The 22,729-nt window shown below is 48.1% G+C and overlaps 1 protein-coding gene across 1 annotated transcript in view; it reads left to right on the top strand.

Annotated features, from left to right (window-relative positions):
* Grik4 (glutamate ionotropic receptor kainate type subunit 4) overlaps positions 1-22,729 on the top strand; it is a 362,522-nt gene that overhangs the window by 322,390 nt on the left and 17,403 nt on the right. The window contains exons 14-18 of the mRNA XM_004636401.2: positions 966-1,075; positions 3,807-3,980; positions 8,011-8,176; positions 10,240-10,465; positions 14,221-14,349. Of these exons, the coding sequence (XP_004636458.1) occupies positions 966-1,075; positions 3,807-3,980; positions 8,011-8,176; positions 10,240-10,465; positions 14,221-14,349 (805 nt within the window). The remainder of the gene's footprint in view (positions 1-965; positions 1,076-3,806; positions 3,981-8,010; positions 8,177-10,239; positions 10,466-14,220; positions 14,350-22,729) is intronic.

Below are 22,729 nucleotides of genomic sequence, written 5' to 3'. Positions count from 1 at the left end.
TCTCTCTCTCTCTCTCTCTCTCTCTCTCTTGTGGTACTGGGGATCAAACTCAGGACCTTGTGCTTGCCAGGCAAGCACTTATTCCACTGAGCTATCTCCCTGGCCCCATAAGGCCCTATCTCAAAAAAGTAATACTTTGGGGTAAATAAAGCAAGGCTGTAGGCTATATGCAGTCCAGAGGCACCAGTAGGTTGGTTCTGACCAAGCCCGCTCAACTGAGACCAGAGGAGGACTTGCTCCAAACCACACAACTAAGATGCACAGAAAACTCTTCGTTTGTGCTGTTTTCCTGGGGAAGATGGTGGAAGGTTGGTGTCTAGTCTCTGCTCCTGCTTCACCCTGTAGGCAAGCACACCGATGGACCTGGGATAGGTGCATTTGCCTGTGGCACAGTGGGACAAGCCCTAGGCTTTGAGTCAGATGTGTGTTTGGGTTCCCGTCTTCCACTTAGAGCACTGTGACCTTGGACATGGGCTTTGGTTTCTCCCTTAGTAAATGAAAATAATAAGCTGTGCCTCCCAGGACCGGTGGAGGTTTATGTGAGAAGGTCTCTGTGTATTAGCATACTCCTGAGAAACACTCGAATAGGAAGAGAGGTGCTGATGTCAGCCTCCAGCGCGCAGACATCAGCAGCTCAGCGGGCCTCCTGAGCCGGGCACGCTGTCCCCTAGGTGCTGTGCGGGGGTACTGAGGCCGGTCTACCTTCCTAGCACAGAGCCTTCTCATGCCTGGACATGACCCTCCCACTCCCTAGCTCTGAGTTATCCACAGAGCTCAGGGCAGGGGGTGTATTCGGGAGCGGCCCCTGCTGTATCTTCAAACCTACAGTCCTTCAAACCAACACTCAGAGCCCAAACAGATGTGATCTGGGGCCAGACCTGCGCTCACCCTGCCCTGCCTCGTGCTGCCCCAGGGCAGTTGTGACTGAATGTGTATGGTGAACCATGTTTTCATCTCCATTCCAGGGACGCAGACCGGGCTATTTCTCCTTCCTGGACCCCTTTTCTCCAGGCGTCTGGCTCTTCATGCTTCTCGCCTATCTGGCTGTCAGCTGTGTCCTCTTCCTCGTGGCTCGGTACTCTCCGCTGCCCTTCCCTGTCCTCACACCGCCACCTCGTGTCCACCTCCGAGAACTGCATGGGGCAGGAGTGGGGAGTAGAGGGGCCATTGAGACCTTTGTGCAAACTAGAGGAACGGGAGAGGGGCTCTGGCCCAGAAATGCTCTCTGCCCCGGTGTTGACCTCACACTGCCCATTGATCTATCTACACATTTGTGCTCTCCCTGACGTACACAGTGCAGACTGGATTTGCTTCTACACTGCCAGCTCAGGTTCCCTCCCAGTCCCCAGTCTGTGGCCCCCTGCTCCAATACCAGCCTTGGGAAGGCGAGCACGACAGGACTGTCAGTCTGATTAAATGCTGCATTTGGCTACCCTGGCATCAGTCCTCACCGAGATTTGCCACAAAGGCTAAATGACAAGAAACAGACTGAGCATCCGGAGAGGCGGCCCTGGAGACTGTAGTGGCACAAGCCAGGGAGAAACCAGAGCTTACATCTGTCTCTGAAAACACAGCTGTCTTGTTGGATATGACATTGGAGGGTGGCGGGCAGCACGAGGACAGGATGGAGAGAAGCCTTTTGGGGTAGTAAGTTAAGACGAATGGTCCAGACTAGAGCTTGGAGAGGATGAGCCCTCCCCTAGCCCCAGAAGCTAGAAACTACCCTCGCCTAGCAAAGAATCCAGAGGTGTCCCTGAGCTTTGATCCCTCAAGAGTGTGTGCAAAGGGGCTTGCTTCTGTCTGAGTCTAAGGGCTTTTGGGCCAACCTGGGACTCTGAAGGAATCAGAAGGAACTCACCATGCAGAAGTGAAACAAGCCCTGGTCTTCCCAGGCCACTCACTGAAGTCCCTACTCCCTGCTCAGCCCTCTGCCTCAGTTGTATGGGGCAGAGCTCATAAATGAGCTCATAAAAATCTGATGGAGATCTATTGCAAGTGTCCCCTCGCTTGTCTTTTGCATCTAGGCCACAGTGGCAGGGCTGGATGATTCTGTAGTGTGCTCTGCTGCTGCAAGTGGGCTCTTTGCCAAGAGCATTCAGCGGACAAGGGGAGCACATGCTCCTTCTGATTGGGAGAGGCAGCATCAGGGTCCTGAGCCTTAGAGTGCCTAACTCCCAAGCCAGTTCCCCTCCTGCCCAAGTGGAGCCACGTTGCTGCATCGCCCTGTGTGACTCTTCTGGTGGAGATCAAGGCCACAGTGAGGAAGGTCATCTGGGCCCACAGGACCAGCCTGGCAAGAGTGGCCTTGCTCACAACCTGGCAGTCTCCCGAGGCAGCTGAGTTCGCTGCTCTCATGCCACCTACCCCTTGCGGGCCTCGTGGGCTCGCGCTTGCTACTGTCAAGTGTCTGTTGTCAGTGACAGCTGGCGAGGCGCGGGAGCTCGCGTGCCGTCTGACACTTCTGCTCTCCACTTCGCAGCGCTGTCTGTGCTGCTTTTAGGAAGCTGTCTGCACGCGGCCAGCTCCACTGCTCTGTGATTCCCTCTGGCTCCTGCGACTGAGCCCCTGGGCGTGTCATGCCACAGCTCCCAGGTCACCTTAGGGCCCTGGAAAGGTGCTTGGGTTGATCAGCAGATACACACACACAGCTCTCCTCAGCATGCCCAAGACAGCCTAACCCTGCCCTCGGGGCTACACCACCACACTCCCCTGCTCTCCATACCTACTCACTCATCCTGTGTTACCAAAAACACTAGCAAAAACTGTATAAAGCACTAACTGCACACATTCACACACAGAGACACACCCACACATGGAGAATGTGTGAATATCCAAGCATAGGCTATTCCATCCTAACACAGTGGCCTCAAGCAGGATTTATGTGGCACAGCGGCTGCTGTGAACTGCCAGAGACTTGGTAGCGGGGGCGACTGCAGCTCTGAGGCCCCTACGCCTCATCTTCCAGATCCAGCTCTGCTTTTATCTCTGTGTGTTGTACTTCTGGATAAGATTTTAGAGGGAAAAAGTGTTTTAAAACTACTGTCATTCACAAGCCATCTGATCATCAGAGACACACCAGGAGCTTTTAAACTTTTGAATTCCTCGCTCCGGTGTCTCCGAATGTCTAGGGCCGGGGCCCCAGAAGCTGTCTATTGGGAGTGTGAGCCCCTACTTCTCAGGATGGACCTGGAGCTGCAGGCATCGCTCTCGCCCGGGTGCTTGCAGGTCTTTAGGCCTTACTGGTACTCCCCGACCCAGAAGCTTTGGGGGCAGAGTGTAGCATCTGCATTTTAATAAGCCTTCTCGGTGAGTCCAGTATCGGCTGAAGCTGCAGAACGAGGCTGAGGGTTTTTACATCCTGGTTCTGTGGGGCCCTAGGGTTCTTTCCTGATCCCCCCTGAACTTGAAATAGACAAACAAGCAACTTGATTGGCTTCCCAGGCCTTGATGCTCCCAGCCCCTGCCAAGGAGCTCCACCTTTAATGTTTTGTTTACTGGAGTTCCACATCAGAATTTATTTGAGGACAAAAGTCTAACTTTAAAGAAAATAGTGTGAGGTCAACCAACCTAGTGCAATTGTACCATTACATCTCTTTTTGGTGGTGGTGGTGGTGGTGGTGGTGGTGGTGGTGGTGGTGGTGGTGGAGGGTATTCAAATTCAACAAAAGGAAGAAGGTGGGCCAAAGCAACAGGACCAGTGGCTGGGGCCCAGCAGTGAGGTCAGAAGGCAGAGTTGGTCCCCACTGCCCAGCACCCTTTCTCACCCTGTTCCCCCAGTGTTGGTGTATGTTCCTTTTCTCCTGCAGGCTGACACCCTACGAGTGGTATAGCCCTCACCCGTGCGCCCAGGGCCGATGCAACCTGCTAGTGAACCAGTACTCCCTCGGCAACAGCCTCTGGTTTCCAGTTGGGGGCTTCATGCAGCAGGGCTCTACCATCGCCCCTCGCGCCTTATCCACCCGCTGTGTCAGTGGAGTCTGGTAAGGTCCTGCAGGAGACAGGGCCGGGGCTGAGGGGGAGTGGAACCACGATACATGGGAGCAAAAAGAGGACCGCCGTTAAGCCCTGATCTACTGCACGTAGCCAGGAGCCTTAGAAACCCTAACAGGCAAACCCTAAAACCTCTGCCTTTCATGGTGCCCCAGCAGGGAGCTTAGCTACTGATTGCCAGCTCTAAAGATTGCAGACAGTGCACAAAACCCCCTCTGAGTTATCTCTGTGGCTCCCTTTACTCTGCCTCTGAGATCTGGATACAGAAGAGAGCCCAGGCTGGAAGGAAGAGCAAGAAGACGGCCTTTAAGGCCCACAGCCAAGCATAGACGACTTCCTACCCTGAAAATAACCTGTGCTTTGAGTGGCCAGGCCAGCAAGGCATGTGCAGATGTATGTAAATACGAGCTCCCAGCAACTTGTCCCTCCCGGAGGAGGCTGCCCCATCACACCTCCTCCCAGGTGTCTGGAGCTTTGTCCCCATGCCTCTGGGCGCTTGGCCTGTTTACCTCAGCAGGTGTGGGAAAATGCAGACCTTTAGACACTTGGCAAAGGGCAAATGATTTACAGGGTAGAGAAGCTCTTTGAAAACCTGAATGTGTTTGCTGGCCAAATAGCTCAGGGATTAAAGCACCTGCAAGCAGGCGCAGGGGCTGGTGGTTTGATCCTGGGCCTGCCATGCTGAGACTGGGATTGAGACTGGGCGTGGTGATATGTGCCTATAATCCCAGCACTTGGGAGGCTGTAAACAGGAGGATCACTATGAGTCCAATCTAAAGTGAGACCCTGAACACCCTGTAGATCTGTCTCTAAAATACAGAAAAAAGAAAAAGAAAAAAAGAAAACTTGAATGTGTTCTCACCATGAATGCATGCGCTAATGATTTTCATTAGGCAGTATGGAGGAAATGACATATATATTATAGATGTAGAGGGGCGAGCTTGTGAGGGATAGTTTCTGATCTCTAAAAATCCAGTTTCAGTTTGGCTACCACAACTTACAGGGCTTAACATACTCAGTCCCCTTGCCTGCTTTTCAGGCTGACTAGACTGAAGGAAAGGGAAGCTGGTGTTTCGTCCTGTGGGTCCTGTTGCCCAGGTCAAGGGAGGTCTGTGCAGAGGTCACACAGGAGCACAGGTGGGGCTGGTCACTGGGGCAGCAGCCTTTCCTATCTAGAATACCCACTTCCTTGATAAATAACACATGTAGTACAATGTACTATGTAGCACAACAATTGGAGCAAAATGCTCACCTATTATCAGATATTGCTAAGAAGGTACTGAGTAGATTGATTCAGAGAACTGTGACTCATTGTCCTCAGGAAAAAGGAATAGCTTGGCAGAGGTCATCCCAGTGGTCCCTCAAAATTCAGGGAATCATAGCAGATGTACTGAGACATAAGCACCCATTGGCTGAGGATGCTGACCTCTCAGTACCCGGGGCTCTTCTGTCCACAGGGTGGCCCTGGTTGTTGGTACAGCATGGCCCCACTATCTGCTTCATCAACATGGCAGCCCTCTCCAAGCTGTACCCATCCTCTAGAGAGCTTCAGAGGCATGAGTCCTGCAGGGTACTGTCCTAAAAGGCTGGCCCAAGGGGCTTGGTCACCGTGTCCCAGAGTGTGTTGGGAAGGGGCCTTGGCAGTAAAGGGGAGCCACTATGAGGGGTGCTCACTGGTCCCTCACTAAATCAAGTCCATGGTTTGGTCAGTTCCTTGGGGTTTGGGAGGTCAGAAGACAGGGTTGCCCTGGCCTTCTCACCAGACCAGCTGACAGAAAATGCCATGCTACTTACAAGAATACCAACATCACAACTTATAATGCTCCTTTCACATAGGAGCCAGGCTCTACCAACCCCAGGAAACTGCACGAGCATCCTTTTCCTCCTTACAAAGTTGATGACAGGCATGCATCGAGCTACCTAGGCTCTCTGACCCTTCCCCTATGACCTGAGGCCTCAAGTGCCACAAGGCTACCCAAGGTGGGACAGATGTCATAATGGAGCCCGGTGGATGAGACAGGAAACTCCCAGCCAACCCCGAGGCCATGGCCCCACCCAGTGCCCAATGATCCCAGCTTTCATCAGTGCAGCTAAGTAGCAGGAAAACACTGGCTTGTTCCTGGGAATGATCACAAAAAACAACAGGGTTTTTGGAAGCAACAGGGTGGGAGTCAGCAACCAGGAGCAAAGAGAGCAGGTCTTGAGCAGGGAGGGACACCTTCCACCTGTAGGTTTCACATGGGAAAGATACAAGGAGGTAGCAAGTGATTTTCCCTTGTATACTGGCTGAGGATCTCTCTCTTTTTCAAAATGTATTTGGTTGTTACAGCGTTTCACTACGCAGCTCAGACTCATAGTGATCCTCACGTTTTCAGCCTCCCCAGGGCTAGGATTACAGGCACACGTCACAACACCCCAGACTCTGTAGCAGGCCCAGCCCACCCAAGGGGCAGGGTTGGCACCAGGATTGAACTGTGGTCCCTGCACTTGCCTAAGCTTACCTAAGCAGGCGCTTTAGTCCCCTGAGCTATCTCTAATTAGGGTCTTTCTTTATGTTTCCCTGTGTCTCTTCCGTTCATAAAGTCCTTTACAGATTACTGATCACTGAGGATATACCACCTCCCTTGATGTCACACCTCTCCTTAGACTGGCAGAGCAAGCATTATGAGTCCCATTAGACAGATGAGCTTGAAGTAGCCTTCCCTGTGATCTTGTAGGTGGAATAGGACCAGAATTGAAAGCCCATTCACCTCACTGGCAGCATAAAAAATCTATCGATGGCTAGCTGTGCTCTAAGAGAGTCCCTCATTGCTTCACCCCTGGGGAGGCAGCCAGCACAAGTGCCTAATGACAGTGGCATGAGAGGCAGTGGCACTTGCTGCTCTTGAAAACCCACCTGGTGGCTACCAGCTGCTGAGTCCTGTGGCATATACATTAGCCAGCAATGTCTATGAGAAGTGATGGCTTGTGAATTTAGATCTCATTGATTCAGAATTGTGGTTCTTCGACTTGAATTGTGCTGAGCCTCTCTTTGAACCCCTTACACCAAAAGTATTGGGATGCAGATCCATACTGTTAACCAGATGAGCAAAGCTTGTTTAATCTACCTAGGGGAAGAAACTATAGTTAGTGGCTTTAGCATATATTCTACTTGCATTGCAAAATTTTTCTAACTAAATGGGCTGTAACAACTCAATAGAAGTCTTATAGTTTGAGGTTGCATGACCATTGTAAGAGTATTTTCAGCCCAGTGTGATGGTGCACACCTGTAATCCCGGCACTTGGGAGGCTGAGACAGGAAGATTCCCATGAATATGAGGACAGCCTGGGCTACATAGTGAATGCAAGACCAGCCTGGACCCCAGAGAGGCCCTGTCTCCAAAGAAAAAAGAGTATTGTCAAATTCTAACATTTTAGCGATTGGAAGGTGTTTTTCAACAGTTTGTCTTCATTAAAGACTTTCTATCAAGATTTATAGAACTGGTTCCAAAATAGATACATATCAGCGTGTTACTTGGTAAGCCACTTCATTTTCCCAGCTGCACTTCCCTGCCCTCTAGAGTTGCAGGGATTGTGGAGGGGCAGTTGAGCAGTACGTGCACAGTGCCTTGCCGTTCACAGCTGAAGGCTGCCTTCCACCTGAGGAGGTGGGTAGACAGCCCAGTTGTACCTCTGCACAGAGTGCTCCAAGTCGGAGCTCTCAGCTCATGCACCGGCTTACTTCCCATGGTCCCCAGGCTGGCTCATGTGCATGGCCTTCAACAGCTTTTGAGTAACAGCCAATAATTACCTCCTTTCAAAAACAGGAAAGAAGAGTCAATTGTGTTTTTCCAGGCAACACTCACAAACTCAGTCTACTTTCTCTCTACATCGTAAACCCTGCCCCCTTTCTCTTCCCCCACTAAGAGCTCCTTTAATAGACAGATAGTTGGTCTCTCCTGTGTCACAGCCAGACTGGGCTTGGGGACCAAGACAAATGGGAGTGCCCAGACAGTGACTTCCTGGTCTTTTCCTACGCAGGTGGGCGTTCACACTGATTATTATCTCATCCTACACGGCCAACCTGGCAGCCTTTCTGACTGTGCAGCGTATGGATGTGCCCATTGAGTCAGTGGATGACCTGGCTGACCAGACTGCCATTGAATATGGCACAATTCATGGAGGCTCCAGCATGACCTTCTTCCAAGTAAGCCTCACTTGAGGACCGGGCAGAATAAAGTTGCGATATTTGTGTGCTGGAGATAAAAACATCTCATCTCATTATCTCTTTTGAACATCTACCCGGGGCTCACTTTTCTCCTCCTCCACAAAATGAGCCAGAAGGAAGCCCCCAAAGGACACTGGGTTAATGTTAGCCTATCCTAGAGTGATGTACCTGGACAGTTGTTAGTACTGGAGATGATTTTATGTTTAACATGATGGGACTTTGTTGGGGGCTTTTGTTTGTTTTTACTAATAGACAACATTAATTTTATTTGCATTTATTTTATGCTTAATTTATTCCCATGCCATAAGTTTTTGTTTCTCCAGTTTCTTCTGGGATATCTTTTCCTTCTGTACAACTTCCTCCTCTAGTTTAGGAACAATTTGTTCCTAACAGATTGGGAGCTCCTTTGGTAGCTAACAGGGGGAGCTCATGGATGAATTAACCAGCCATGAGCTCTGTAAGTACGGCAGCACATCTTGGGTGCTTTGTTCACCTGGATATGTTCAGTAATCAGAGAATCTACATCTAAATCCTTAAGTCCAGCATTACTGTCTGCATTTTTAAGCATGTGCAGCAAAGATTCAGCACTCTTTTTGGGCCACCGACCCTGTGTCCAGCCCCGCTGTTGGGCCTGGGCACACCTACCAACTCCACCATTGTAATGCCGAAATGGTACACACTGCTTCTTTAATGTGACATCCTTCGGATACTTGGTGGCCTTTCAGATATGCATACCCTTGGTGGCCTGGGCAGTTTCACGCGTGTTCTTATTATGGACGTGAAGATTTGAGCCTCTTGATTTGCATGATTTTGTGGGGTTTTCTGGGTCGAGAGAATAATGAACCATTTTCACAGGTCACCTCAGACCACTAACAGGAAGAGCTTAAAATTGTTTTGTTTTGCTTTCAGAACGGGATTGAACTCAGGCCCTTATGCTTGCCAGGCAAGCGCTTATTCTATTGAGCTATCTCCCCGGTCCCTGGGACTTTGTTTGAATGTAATAGCTTCATGTTTGTTTTATGTACATTAGAAAAATATGCTGTGAATTAAATCTATAGTTTTATTTACATTGCTGTGTAGGGTGGAACTGAAGTATATATTTAAATTTTAAGAAATGAGGTAGTGTATTAGGTGTTCCTAAGACCAAACAAGATAGGTCTTAGTAACACAAATGGCTGATTATTGAGGAACACAGTTTGACTAAGATCGACTGGGATCACTGATCCCTGGCTGGTAGGCCTCACATGGGGGCGCCGCTTCGCTCCTTTGGGATTCCTTTCCAGGCTGAGGAGAAGGCGCTGCCACCATAATGTGCTCGCTGACTGACAAGCTGCTTGATCTCCAAGGCTGACAGAACGAGGCCAGGCAGAACAGTAGTTTCCTAGGCTTCAAGATCTCAAGGGAAGCAGATTTCCCCTGGGGCCAGTGGGTGTCCAGCCAGCCTAACGTAGAAGAAGCTCATTTTCACATTAAGCAAGCCCCAGTCCTTCCATTTTCTGTTTCCCATGCAAGTCTCAGAGTCTGTTGGTGCAGAGACTGTAGAAAGCATCTTGTAAGCACACAGTTGGGATAGACCCCCAGAATTCTGTCTTATGATTGGTAAATAGAAGCCAGCACTGGCTATGTGATAGACAAATTGTTTCAGAGTAGATGGCAAATAACTGCACTGCTTCTGCTGGTGGCGTTCTAAGTCCTGAATGAACCTGAATTTCCTGCTCCAAACTGAGAGATGATGAAGGGACATAGCCAGGACTTCATGCCAGCAAAAGGAAGCTGTCATTGACAGATCTCTAGGGTTGATGTGGCGGAACTGGTAATCAAACCTGTGTCCAGAATTCCCAGCGCCTTGGGACCTAGAGGCTGCCCCGTCTTTGTGCAAGGGCAGTGGTGGTGAACATCTTGAATTGAGAGATGGAGGGGGAAAGGCTCTTGATTATCATGGGGGGCCCGCGGGGCAAGGGACAGCATTCTAGGGCGCATTTTGATTCCTTGCTCTTTTCTTTCTCTTTTCCCAATTCCGCTTCCTTTTGCTCTCTCCCCAGAATTCCCGCTACCAGACCTATCAACGCATGTGGAATTACATGTACTCCAAGCAGCCAAGTGTATTTGTGAAGAGCACAGAGGAGGGAATTGCCAGGGTGTTGAACTCCAACTACGCCTTTCTGCTGGAGTCCACCATGAATGAGTATTATCGGCAGCGAAACTGCAACCTCACTCAGATTGGGGGCCTGCTGGACACCAAGGGCTATGGGATTGGCATGCCAGTCGGTAGGCAGGCAAGGAGCAGCCTCACGGGTAGCTTCATCCAGGCAGGCTGAGAGCAGCTAAAACCGTGGAACACGCTGAATTCAGTAACTCCTGTTTCAGGATTTCAGGCTGGGGATGTAGCTCAGCACTAGAATGCTTGGCTAGCATGCACAAGGTCATGTATTTGATGCCCTATACAGATAGATAGATAGATAGATAGATAGATAGATACATACATACATACATACATACATACATACATAGTTAGATTCCTGTTCCAGAATCAGTTTAACAGTGACTTCCGGTAAAAACAAAACAACTTTTACAGAGTGGTAAACACTCTGCCCATAAATATGAGAGAGCTATTTGGTTATTTGATTGACATTATTACAGGCTCATTCTCATTATTAAAGGGTTTATTGATGCACTCAGTATTGGATACTTGCTTCTCTTATTCTGCTTCCTGTTCTTCGGCCATTTCTCTGATTGACGTCTGTACTAGAAGAGGGAAGAAGGAAGAGGTGGTAACACCTAACTGAATGGATTAATTTTGCATTTTGCCAGTGTCCACTGAAAAATTTACTGACACGATTTGGTGAAATAGCTTTCAATTATTTGTGGATTTCAGGGATCTTCCTGTTCTGAGTCAGCATGAGTAACAGGGAAAGATGATAAAGCCCTGGTGTTCAGCCTGCTGCCTGTTGCCATCTGCGCATTGTGTTATAGAGCAGGGTGGAGATAGTTGGCTTCCAAAAAGGTATCTTAGCTGTGCTTTTTAAAGGTCATTCACTCTTGGGCCTTTCCCAGCTGGTAGTGCTTCCACCAGGAGATAAGGGGAACATTTTTAGCTGCTGTTGTGATTGTGGAGAGAACTGAGTGTGTTCTCCAGGTGGCTCTGGCACACACCCTTCCCCAACATGCACCCCTGAGAGCCACTGGTGCCCAGGGGTGACTCTGTCCCAGGGTATTCTTTATCAAGGCATCCACAGAAGAAGCAGGAGTTGAGGTCATCAGATCACAGGAGAACACAAACACACCAAATGCCCATCTTTGTAGATACATTGCCTTTCCCTTCTGTTGATATTTAGCCAAATACAAGCTCTGTAAATTATAGAATTCACTTACACCTGTGGAGTGTAATGAGCATGGTGTTAGTCACACCAGCCTGGAAAAGTATCCTGTTTACTGTCATCCTGGTACTTTAGAGGGGCTGTTTAACATCTCTGAGCCTCAATTATCCCATTGATAAAATTAAGTTTCAAATGCCTATTGTTAGGGTTAAGCCTGATAATCTGGTTATAGCGTCTTGCTTCTGTCCTGCCTGAGAGAATATTAGCAGGATGTGGGAAGATCCTTCCCATCTTTCCCATAATTCCCCATGTCATTTGATAAAAAAAAAAATAACTTCTTAATTACTGATCAGAAACCAAGCAACTGAACCCAGGTAGTACTAATGGCTCATCTCTGAACTCTAGATCTTGCCACTTGCAGTTCTGTAACTGGAGGCCTCACTCAGGATACCTGGAATGAGGCACATCCTCCACTAAAGGCCACGTGGCATCAGTGTCCATTAGTATGCAGATTATGGGCCCATTTGGGAGGTACACTGGCTGATGTTCTCTTTCAAGACGGTAGAGCGAGCCACACAATGAACTTAGGATGCGTCTTGGTGGTAGTCTAGCAATTTAATGAGTTCAACTTCATTTTCAAGTGATTCCAATATTTTCATTAGAAACTTGACTGTGGATCATTAAGGACCAATTCTGAAATTTTCCCTAATAACCAAGGACAAATGGTGGGAAGTGCTTTAATTTTGTGTCTAATCTGATACCATTTTCACATGTCTCATCTCACTTAAGCGTTCCACCTGGGAGACATATGTGGTTCTTCCTGTTCTATAGCGGGCACAACAGAGATTCAGAGCAGATACATTGCTTGTCCAAGACTACAGAACAGAGAAAGAAGCTGCCTTGAGGCTGGGAGGCTTATCTTCAAATAGAGTATTTCACTGACCAGATCATGCTGCCCAATGGATCCCCCACCTAGACAGGGCTGGATAGATGGGAAGATGTGCTGTGGTTCTCACAGGAGGCTGGAGGAGACATCCTACAGCTTACTGCATCTGAGGTCATGCATGTATGTCATTCTCAAGAGTGGGGTGAAGGACTAAATTTGACTTAGCTATGTTGTTTGACCTGAATAAAGAGAACTAGAAAGAAGAACAAGATACAAAACTGGTCAGGTGGTTTAGAAGCTGAATAACTATAAAGTAAGCAGAATAGCTCTTTCCTGTGACTCTTAGTGCGTTATGGGGTTGGATTGAAAATGCCTAGAAAATGCTTGAAATGAAAGTGTTCTGGGGCTGGTGAGATGGCTCAGTGGTCTAAAGCACTTACTTAGAACAAGCTTAGTAAAGCACAGGGACCGCGGTTCAATCCCCCAGCACCACATGCCAGCCAGCTCCGCCCCTGGTGGGCTGAGCTGTACACACACACACACACACACACACACACACACACACACATAAATAAAAAATTTAAAAAAAAAGTGTGCTACAGGCTGGACAGACGTCTCTAAACGTGGTAGTTCATGAACCTTACACCTAACTACGTCTGCTGGCAACTTATTCTTATATCCATAAACTGCCTGCTTATGACATGAAGTTCTGCTGGTGTTCACCTGCACCAGTTATACAGAAACGTTCATGATTGCAGTCCTGGCATGGGCGTGTCGGGGATAGGTGTGTCTATAGTATGGGAGGTTCTACCCTATGAGTCCTGGATTGCCAGGGTCTGAGAGAGCTGCTACTTTGCTTCTCAGCATGTAGTTCATAGCCTGCAGCCTGAGCATCACCTTGGAGTTTTTTGGAAATGCAAAAATCTCAGGCCCCACCCCAAACCCACTGAACCAGAACTTGCAGTTCCACTAAATCTCCAGGTGATCCCTATGCACATTAGAATTTGAGAAGCTTTGTTCCAGGCTTCTGCCCAAATCCTTCACCGTAACCCTTTTCCTCTGAGGCATCTGTTGACATCAGGCTGCCCTAGAGCTTGAACAAAGAAACTGGACTGCTTGGTTGTTTTCCACTCTCTTGGCAGCTTTCTCTTAGTGATCACAGACCTCAGACAACCGTGGGACATGGAGCTCTCCACTGTTTCATTTAAGCCTGTTTTTGTGATTGAACCTTAATTCTAGAACCAAAGCTCCTTGACCATATTCTATCAAAAAAAATTTTTATTTGTACTGAACAGAAAGAAGCTTTGTGTTTAAGGAGGGAGAGAGTGGTGGGGATGATAGAGTAACAGACAGGCCAATGGTTTTGGAGCATCCAGCAGGCAGCCGTGAGGCTCAGGGACACCTCGTGCAGATGGACATAAGGAAGCTTCTTGTGTATCAGTGGACAGCTCACTTAATGTGTGTAGATCATCTTGTTTTAATTTAGAAATTGGGAGTAACTGGACGGGGGGGGTGGAACCTTCTAGAAAGCTATGACTTGACCCATCCTGAGGTCTTGGCAGTGGGTTGGATGTGCCAGTTCATGAGGGCATAAGGAAAGTAGAAGAGACCCAGGAAGCCAGAAGGCTCTCCTTACTGTAGAGGAGATGGCGCAGAGTGGGCAGCAATGGTCTAGTGACCGGGGGCCACGTGTCGCATCTGTCCCTCTTCCTGAGGTCCAAGCAGGCAGAGCAGCTAGGACCTATGCTTGGAAGGGAACTGGAGTGGCTCCTAGGAGGGCATTCATAGCCTGTATCCTGGACTCTCTTGTGACCCTACAGGTTCAGTTTTCCGGGATGAATTTGACCTGGCCATTCTCCAACTACAGGAGAACAATCGCCTTGAAATCCTGAAGCGCAAGTGGTGGGAAGGGGGGAAGTGTCCCAAGGAGGAAGATCACAGAGCTAAAGGTAAGAATGTTCAAGACCTTTTCTCCCACCCTAGGTTTCAGGTAATGACTTCTAGGACACAGGGAGAAAGCACCCTGGCAGGCATCATGTGTGTACTGAGGATGACTGAGATCAGGCTTGTCCCAGGGTCTTGTGTACTGTAGGCACCCAATGTATCCCTGGCCCACAAGAGCTAGAGGCACAGTCTTCACTTCGTGTCCTGGATCAGCTGGTGTAATCCCCTGCACCATGGCTTCCACCTTAATCCATGCCCCCAACATCTCCCACCTGTATGGATATAACAGCCTGGATCCTTTCTCCATCTTTACATCTCACAAATCCATTCTCTACTATGAGCCTGGATGTTTCTTCAAAAATATAGATTAGATCGCAGCATTGGCTTCCCAGTGGCTTCTCATCCTGGAATAAAATTCACACTTTCTGTGAACTGAAGGCTCACTGTGACCTGTGCCCTCCCTCCCCAACTTCCTCTTTGTCCTCTCACCGAGCCTCCTAGCTTGCTTCCACACCAAGGTGGGCACTCGCACTCTCCACAGCCTCCCTGGGAGCTCACGGAAGTCTTCACTCCCTCTCCCCTTCTAACCCTGCTTTTGCTTTTCAGACCTTATTACCACATGATATATTCTGTGTTTGCTTACTTTCTGCCTCCTCTACTAGAAAGTTGGTTTCATGAGGACAGGGTCTGTGTTCTGCACAGCCCCTGGCCCCTGGATGCTTTTTACTGAATGGATGAACAAATGTTGAATTTGCATTGGGTTGAAGGAAAAGCAGCTTCCCACTAACTACTTGAGTAACAAGAATGTGAAGGGTCTTCGAACACCCAGATTTTCTATAGAGCATATCATGGTTTACCTTGATTATATCTATAGCAGAGTTAATATATGTTAACTATTTTTATTCTTATTTTATTTTATTGTTATTTTTTGTATTTTAGGGAGGGGTCTACAGGGTGTTCAGGGTCTAACTACTAGATGGACAGACAGTGATCTGTCTGTTTACAGCCTCCCAAGAGCTGGGCTTACAGGCGTGCGCCACCACACCCAGTCTCAGTCACAGTCTCAGCGTGCCCCAGGGGCAGGGCCAGCACGACAGGCCCAGGAATCAAACTCCTGGCCCCTGCACCTGCTCGCAGGTGCTTTAATCCACTGAGCTATTTGGCTGGGCCTTGTTAGCTATTTTTAGATAACTTTTACTTTCCAAATGTCCTGTTTTGGACGAAACATCACATAGTCGCACTAGTAACCCACTATAACCTTGCTGAAGGGTGCAGCAAATTCACAAGCACACACCACCCTCGGGAAGTAGCTGGAGGGCAGAATGAAGGCTGCACATGCTTGCTTTCTGCTCAGCACGAGTGATTATCCTTGATGAGACAGTGTTTCTAAGCATCTATACATGGACACCTCTGTCTGACAAAGAGAAGTCTTAGGAATAGGTATCTAAGGAGCAAGTCATTTGTAATGTAAAAGAAGTGCTGTGTTCAAAAGAATCCAAGGAGACCACACACTTCTCAGGGAAGCAAAGGCCAGAGCTGCCCGGGAGAAGGCAGTGGCCACTAGTGGACACTGGTATGGACAGATCTTGTTTGAAACTGCCTATTGCTAGTCTGCGGGCCTACATTAGTTATCACTGCCAAAGCCTCATGTTTTAAATCTGTAAAATGAATGCAGTAACCCAGGGTTCTATTAGGTTGTTGTGAAGGTTGGGTGAAGTAGCGTGGAAGTTGGCTCATGGTAAGAGTCCAGGGCCTCATGGTGTTACTGATCCGCACTCCTGTCATGCCATGTGGCTCTCAACTCTAGATGGGGTAATCCCAGTTATTCAGGAGGTCGAGGTAGGAGGATCAAAAATTCTAAGACTCTCTGCTCAACTTAGCAAGACCTTGTCTTAAAATTGTAAGGAAGGAAGGAAGGAAGGGCAGGTGGCCTTGAGGTATAGTTCTTGGATAGAGGGCCCTAGGTTTAATCCCCAGTAGCAAAACAAAACAAAAAAAACTCCAGGGCAGGCTAATTCAGGTAAGTTATTTTCCACAGCCAGCCAGCCCACCATTCAGCCAACAGAGATGCTGAGTGACAGTGTTACAGCCTTTTGTTTTTACTCCAGAGAATAAAAAAGTCACATGGGTTTATTCCTGAATGTCCTAGAATGATTTCTGGAAACAAGACCAACAAATTTAAAGTGATTAGCAAACATTTTATATTAGCCATGGGGGCATGGCCCTAGCTCAGGCCTTTAAGTGGCTGCTTCCACAAACCTCTCAGCCTCAGGTTGCTGGAGTTCGAACCTCACAACTCTCCCGCTGGCCAAAAGTGCCCTGAAGCCATTCGAGGAACAACAAAAAAAAAATCCTTTATATTAGCCAAATTATAATTAAAATCTGGGGGTGCAGGTGAGTGTAGACCAGACTAGCTGTTATTTGCTCAGGGAGAAAAAAAAAAATTAGAGTAGATACAAAGGACAGTATCAGAACATTTTGTTCTGACACCGGATTCTAAAGATGCACAGGGATTGTACAGGTAGGGATAGCAGGGAGATGGTATTTCAGGCAAGTAGGCACTTTGAGGAAGGGCGTAGAGGCAGAAATCACCACAGTGGGCAGGGTTGTGTGCTGAGACCAAAGGGCCAGCTGGGGCATAGCAGAGCAGGCTGGACCTGGCCTGAGAGAACTGGTAGAAAATGTCAGAGATTCTAGAGTGACCTGCAGCACCTAGCCCAAGTCTAGGGAGTGATCTCTGAGCTCTTACCGGCACTCCTGTTTCCAAGGAACAGTTATTACCTTGGGAGAAACCAAATCAAATCATTGGCTTTAAATTCCAAAACAAGGTTTTTTTTTTTTTGTTTTTGTTTTTGTTTTGTTTTGTTTTGTTTTGTTTTGTTTTGTTTTTAGAATTTGTTGCAGAGATAATGTTCTTGCAGCAAGGTTGTTGATTTGCTGGGGAATTATTTTGGAATTCAGACATGGATTCCTGAAGGAAATTGTGCATAAAGTTCATGTTAGATGCAGGAGAGTGAAGCAAATGAAATAGAAGAGCCCGGGCCAACAAATTTGCAAGTGAGATAAAAAGATGACCTGGGCAGGATGCATTAGAACGTGGCCAGTCCCTGAGAAGGGGCCTGTGTGCCTTTTTGGAAGCAGAAGAATGACAAGTATCATTTCTAGGATTAGCTAGGATTAAAATAATTATAGAGAGATTTTCCTGCTTATTTGTGGTATTTGGCAAACCCCAGAAATATGCGATATGCCACAGTGGAATTGGCACAAGTGACACATGGGAACCGAGAGCAGAGAAGACGCAGTAAAGGCCTGAATTTTCCTAGGCCCCAGACGAGGATACTAGAAATCTGAGTTGGCGCCAGGTGAGACCACACCCCCACCCCCTGCTCTGCTCTGACACAGGCAGGACCGCTTTCTGAACCCCAGGCCTGACACACAGCACCAGAGGGGAGGAAAAAAAGAGAGAACACTGAATTTAAACCTGGAATGGCTGCTGAGAATTCTCTGTGCATTTGTCAGTCAAGTAGAAATGGAGGTTTCAAGTAAAAATTAGATTCATTGATTGAAAAGTAGTCACCATTTTTGTAGTTGTTGGCTCTGGAAATGCTTCCCAACCCCCAGAGGTCCAGGTAGACTGATCTGACAGCGGAGCTCAGGTTGAAGGAGAGCTGACAGAGGGAAGGAAAGCAGACTCCCAAGAAAGCCAGAAATCTATGAACAGGAGGCCTCACTGAGCTACTGCTTGTGAGACCAAATGTTCCCTGCACCAGAGAAGAGAGCTGAACAGATGAAAGAGAATAAACAACAGAAGCTGTCTTGCCTGGATCCCAGGGCTTCAGGGGATGCCTGAGTTTTGTGACCCCACCAGCACTAAGTTGGCTGTCTGCCATTGTCCTTAGGAACGCAGGATAATCTCTGCTAATAAAAGGTGATGTGCAAGCATGGGACTGTCCAGGAGATGCCGTGCCAGTCACCGTGAGAGCAGGGCATTGGCCAGCAGGGACCCCATTCTGGCCGTGCTGGAAACCACACAAACATCAAAGGCTCAAAACCTTCTTGGCTAAGGGAAATTTCACCAGGCCTCCTCCAGGCCGAGCCGGAAGCACCAGCCCCAAACATGAGGTGCTGTTGCTTCATCTCTCTTTGCGGCCAGTTAGCCACTGGACTTACTACAGTATAAAACTCACTACTCAAGAGACTCAGAGAAACAAGACTGCCGTGACCCCAAAGGTCCCTTCCTTGAAGTCTTTAAATGGCTAAGAGAAACCAAGCCCCAGGAACACTTTTCCTCTCATGTCTCAAATGAAACCAAGGGCGGTAGTTTTAATTTGCTTTCCACGGCAGCTCCTAGGTGATCTTTCTTTCTGTAATTTGAATCAGCTGGCGTTAGCATGTACCTAAAGAAATAAGAGCAATATGGAGCTGGCCAAGAGCGATGGCGCTGCCATACATGCAAGCAGGAAGGGGGCCTTTTCTTCAGAGACCTCGGAAACTGACAGTGGCTATGGGCGCTTTTGGTTTCAATTAAAATGTATCAGACGACATGCTGGTGCCTAATTTAATACTTTTCTGCTTTCTTATCCTATTAAAATGTGAGAAATTGCAAAGAAAAGGAACTGGTGCTTACCCCAGCTCTAATCCAATATTACAACTCAAACGACACTGCCAAACTTGGGAAAGAACCCTAACATTGGGACGATGCCACCCGTCCTGAGCCATGCTGTCAGGGGTCCCTTCATTCCCCCTTCACTTCTCTCACCTCTTCCTTTCCCTGCCTATAGTTTAATGGCCATCTACCTTTGGATGACCTCCCAAAAATTGAAATGGCAGAGCCTGTGGAAGACCGGAGGTTGCACAGCGCAGGAGGCTCCATTCCAAGCAGTTTCATTTGCTGCTGCTTTCTCTTTACAAAAGCACGGATTTTTATTTATTTATTTTCTCCCTGAGTTCCTATAAAAAGAAATATCGCTAGCCACTCACAGATGCTGGCAGCCCAATTCAAGGAGATTGGATTACTGAAGGCTTTGCAGAACAATTGCGAGACAAAAAAGGTGGTCGGTGAGCTCCAAGGAAATTAAATACATTTATCTTGAAAAATACAAGCGCACAATTGGGCTTCAAAGGAACATAAATAACACTAGCAGGCTGTGACAATCAGGGTTCCCTTTCAGGAATAGAAAAGAGGCCAGTAGCATTCACTCATGGAACCCTTGGAGAACAGGAAGTTTGCTGTCTGGCTCAGTGGGAATAAATGCATGAGACATCTTAGTAGGTGTGGGGGCAGGTGATGGGGAAAGGGGGGCTTTGGGACATTTTTCTCTTGCTTTCTTCTTGGGGGCCCAGCTTAGTTATCTGGGTTCTCTGGTTTCTGTTGAGAGCATGAAGGCCAAAACTGAATGTGGGAGTTGGATAGTGTCTCAGAGATGCTGCAGAGGAAGCTCATCCCTAATCAAATGAGAAACCTGTCCGGATGTCAGAAAGCATGATCGACGACAAAGGCAAATGGTGACCCGATGAGTCCCCATTGGAGGAGCGCAGCAGCTATAAAGATGACAGCCCACCTCTATGTGGAAGCTGAGCAAAGGTGAAGTGGATCAGTCACCAGTTCAAACATGTGACGTCTTGTTCTACTGGACAGAAAGGAATTTGATGAGCTGAATTGGGAGCCTGTGCCTAGAACTCTTGCCCCTTGTCACTCTGGAGATTCCTGGCGTGGCAAGCTGAGCTCTGTGATCACATCTGGGCAGCCTGGTGGATCCAGTGACTGAGGGCTGGGAAGGGCAAGGGCCCTGGCTTCATATGGGCTTGGGCACTGTCACTTGTCAGCCATAGAGATAATCGCTTAACTTCTTCTCACTTTGGTAATTGGCAGGAAAAATAGAGGTATGAACAGTGTTTTGTCACAAAGCAACTGTAAGGATGGAATTAAATAACACGGAGCCAGGCATGGAGCACATGCTGTCATCCCCTACTATGAAGGCTGGGTCAGGAGGACCACATGTTCAAGGCCAGATGGGGAATTGAGGGAGACCTGGTCTCAAAATATAAAAATCTAGGGATGTCTCTCAGTGGAAAAGCACCCCTCAGTTAAATTTCCAATACTGAGCAAAGTTGTGTGGAAACCTAACTCATACTAAACAGTCATCAGGTCATCTTCATACCTACAAAGACCATAAACTTTGGAGTGGGATTTACCTAAAATTCCTATGCTCACTGTGAAAACGTAGGCAATTTAAGATCTCTGAATTTTTGTTTATGGAACAGGGTCTTCCGTATAATGTTGAATGAGGCAGGAAGTATTTTTTAAAATGAGATATTTGAGCTTACGTTTTGATACATCATAAAGAGTATCATCACTTTCATTTTGATAAATTGCAAAATTGATCAGAGTCTTCTCCCATCTCTCTTCTAGTTGGTGTCTCTTTCTCCTGTGTTTCCACTGTTCTTCCCCCAACCTGCTAGGTGCCTAGCCAACAGATGTCACAGTGAGTGCAGGAAGCCGTGTCGAGCTCACTGTTTTAGTCTCAGCAGCACACATAGTAAATCATTTTTATTTTCTGGGAAGATCATATAGGTCATTTTATATGTGGGCATGAGAAAGTGGTACTTCCGTCAAGCCCGTGGAGATGGAACTGCTTGCTGTGTCTGCACGGATGCTAATGAGCGTGGCTTTGAGATGGAAAGTGTTTGAAACCAGATGGGTCTAAGGATCCTGAACTTATCCAATGCTCCTGATGGTAACATTGTACAGAGTTGGGCACCTAGCACAGTGCCTGACTAATGACTCCAAATTCTCTGTAAAGACTTGTCAGGGGCTGGGGAGATAGCTTGGCGGTCTAAGTGCCTGCCTGGCAAGTGCAATGCCCTGGGCTTGATCCCTGGTACCACATGCTGTGCTGCTATACCAGCCACCAAAACCAGGCGTGGTGACACACACCTGTAATCCTAGTGCTGGGGAGGCTGAGACAGGAGGGTCACCACAAGTCCGAGCTTCAAAGTGAGACCCTGTACCAAATAAAGAAGTTTATAAAAATATTTTTAAAAGATTTGTCAAGTAACATCAAAGAACATTGCCCCCTTGTGTGGACTGTGGCACTAGTCTGGTCTCTGCACGTGTGGATTTCATGCAGCTGTCTCCATGATTTCTGCAGTCTCTGCATCTGCTGAGGGGTGCAGGCCCTTACCACATCTTAGCCATCCTCTGCTGTGGTCAGCCACAGTGCTCCCTGGAGTCTTGTGAGGCTCTTCATGGCAAAGCATAAGTGCACCCAAATCCAAGAAGTTCTTACTACTCAGAACCAGAGGAAGAGCAGGCGGGTGGGTGGAGATTCACATCTCTTCAAAGGTAGTCTGTTCCTGGTTATTATTGCCCTACACAGTTCTAGAGACCGAGAAAGTGATGCATTTGCATAAGTGAATTATCATTGGTGTTCGCGGGCAATCTGTGACAGCCAAGTTAGTGTTCGCCCAACCGGGAGGTTTCTAGAAGAATTTGATTCTGTTTCATCTAATGCCGGCTGGTTGCTTGAGCATTGCTGAGACTCAGGCAGACCCAGGTGTCAGGAGCAAATCCCAGTTTCACAGCCATCTGTCTGGGTGGCTCCTGTGTGGTCCCATCTGAAGAAGAGAAGGGAGGGCATGACACGGTGGTTTCCCAGCCCCTCTTGCAGGTGCAGAGGCATCTGGGCATGAGGCTCGGACCTCTGGGCTGGAGGGATTCCACAGGAAAGGCCCCTTCTGATGGATGGCCGTGTGCTGCGTGAGGCATCTGACTTCTCAGGGATGACGGATGACAGTGTTAAGCGGAGCTGCTGCACTCTCTGAACACTCCCTTTCCACTCCCTGCTCCATCTGTTTCTCAGCTATGACTCTGCCAGCAATCTATTCTTGTTTCCACTTTCCAATAATTTCCTAAAAGCACGAATGATATGCAAGCCTCACTCCAAGAAAGAGGAGGAGGAGGAAGTGGCAGAGGAGGAGGAGGAGGAGGAGGAGGAAGAGGAAGAGGAGGAGGAGGAGGAGGAAGAGGCAGAAGAGGAGGAGGAAGAGGAAACTGAGGAGGATGAAACTGAGGAGGACAGGGGGCGGCCCCTCAGCCAGAAATTGACACACCGAAGTGACATCTATGATGATTAACAAGCTGGTCCTGAAATTTGAGGAGCAGAGAAAGAAAGACTGGGGGACCAATGTGGTGTCTACCTGCATCTTGTTAAAACCTTAGCTCTTCTGAGAAGCTTACTCTGAAAGATGCAGAGTTATCCCAGCACAGGTCCATTTATGACTTTCCGCGCCCAGTACAGGAGGTCCATGTTGTGTATTGCCTGTGTCAGTATTCAGTGCCCCTTCAGCCAGTACAGTTCCCCTTCATCTGCCTGAATTCCTCAG

Source organism: Octodon degus, unplaced genomic scaffold (genome assembly GCF_000260255.1).
Source record: "Octodon degus isolate 3935 unplaced genomic scaffold, OctDeg1.0 scaffold00080, whole genome shotgun sequence".
Taxonomy (NCBI): domain Eukaryota; kingdom Metazoa; phylum Chordata; class Mammalia; order Rodentia; family Octodontidae; genus Octodon; species Octodon degus.
Note: the sequence above shows the minus strand (reverse complement) of the source record. Positions and strands in the feature narration are given on the sequence as shown.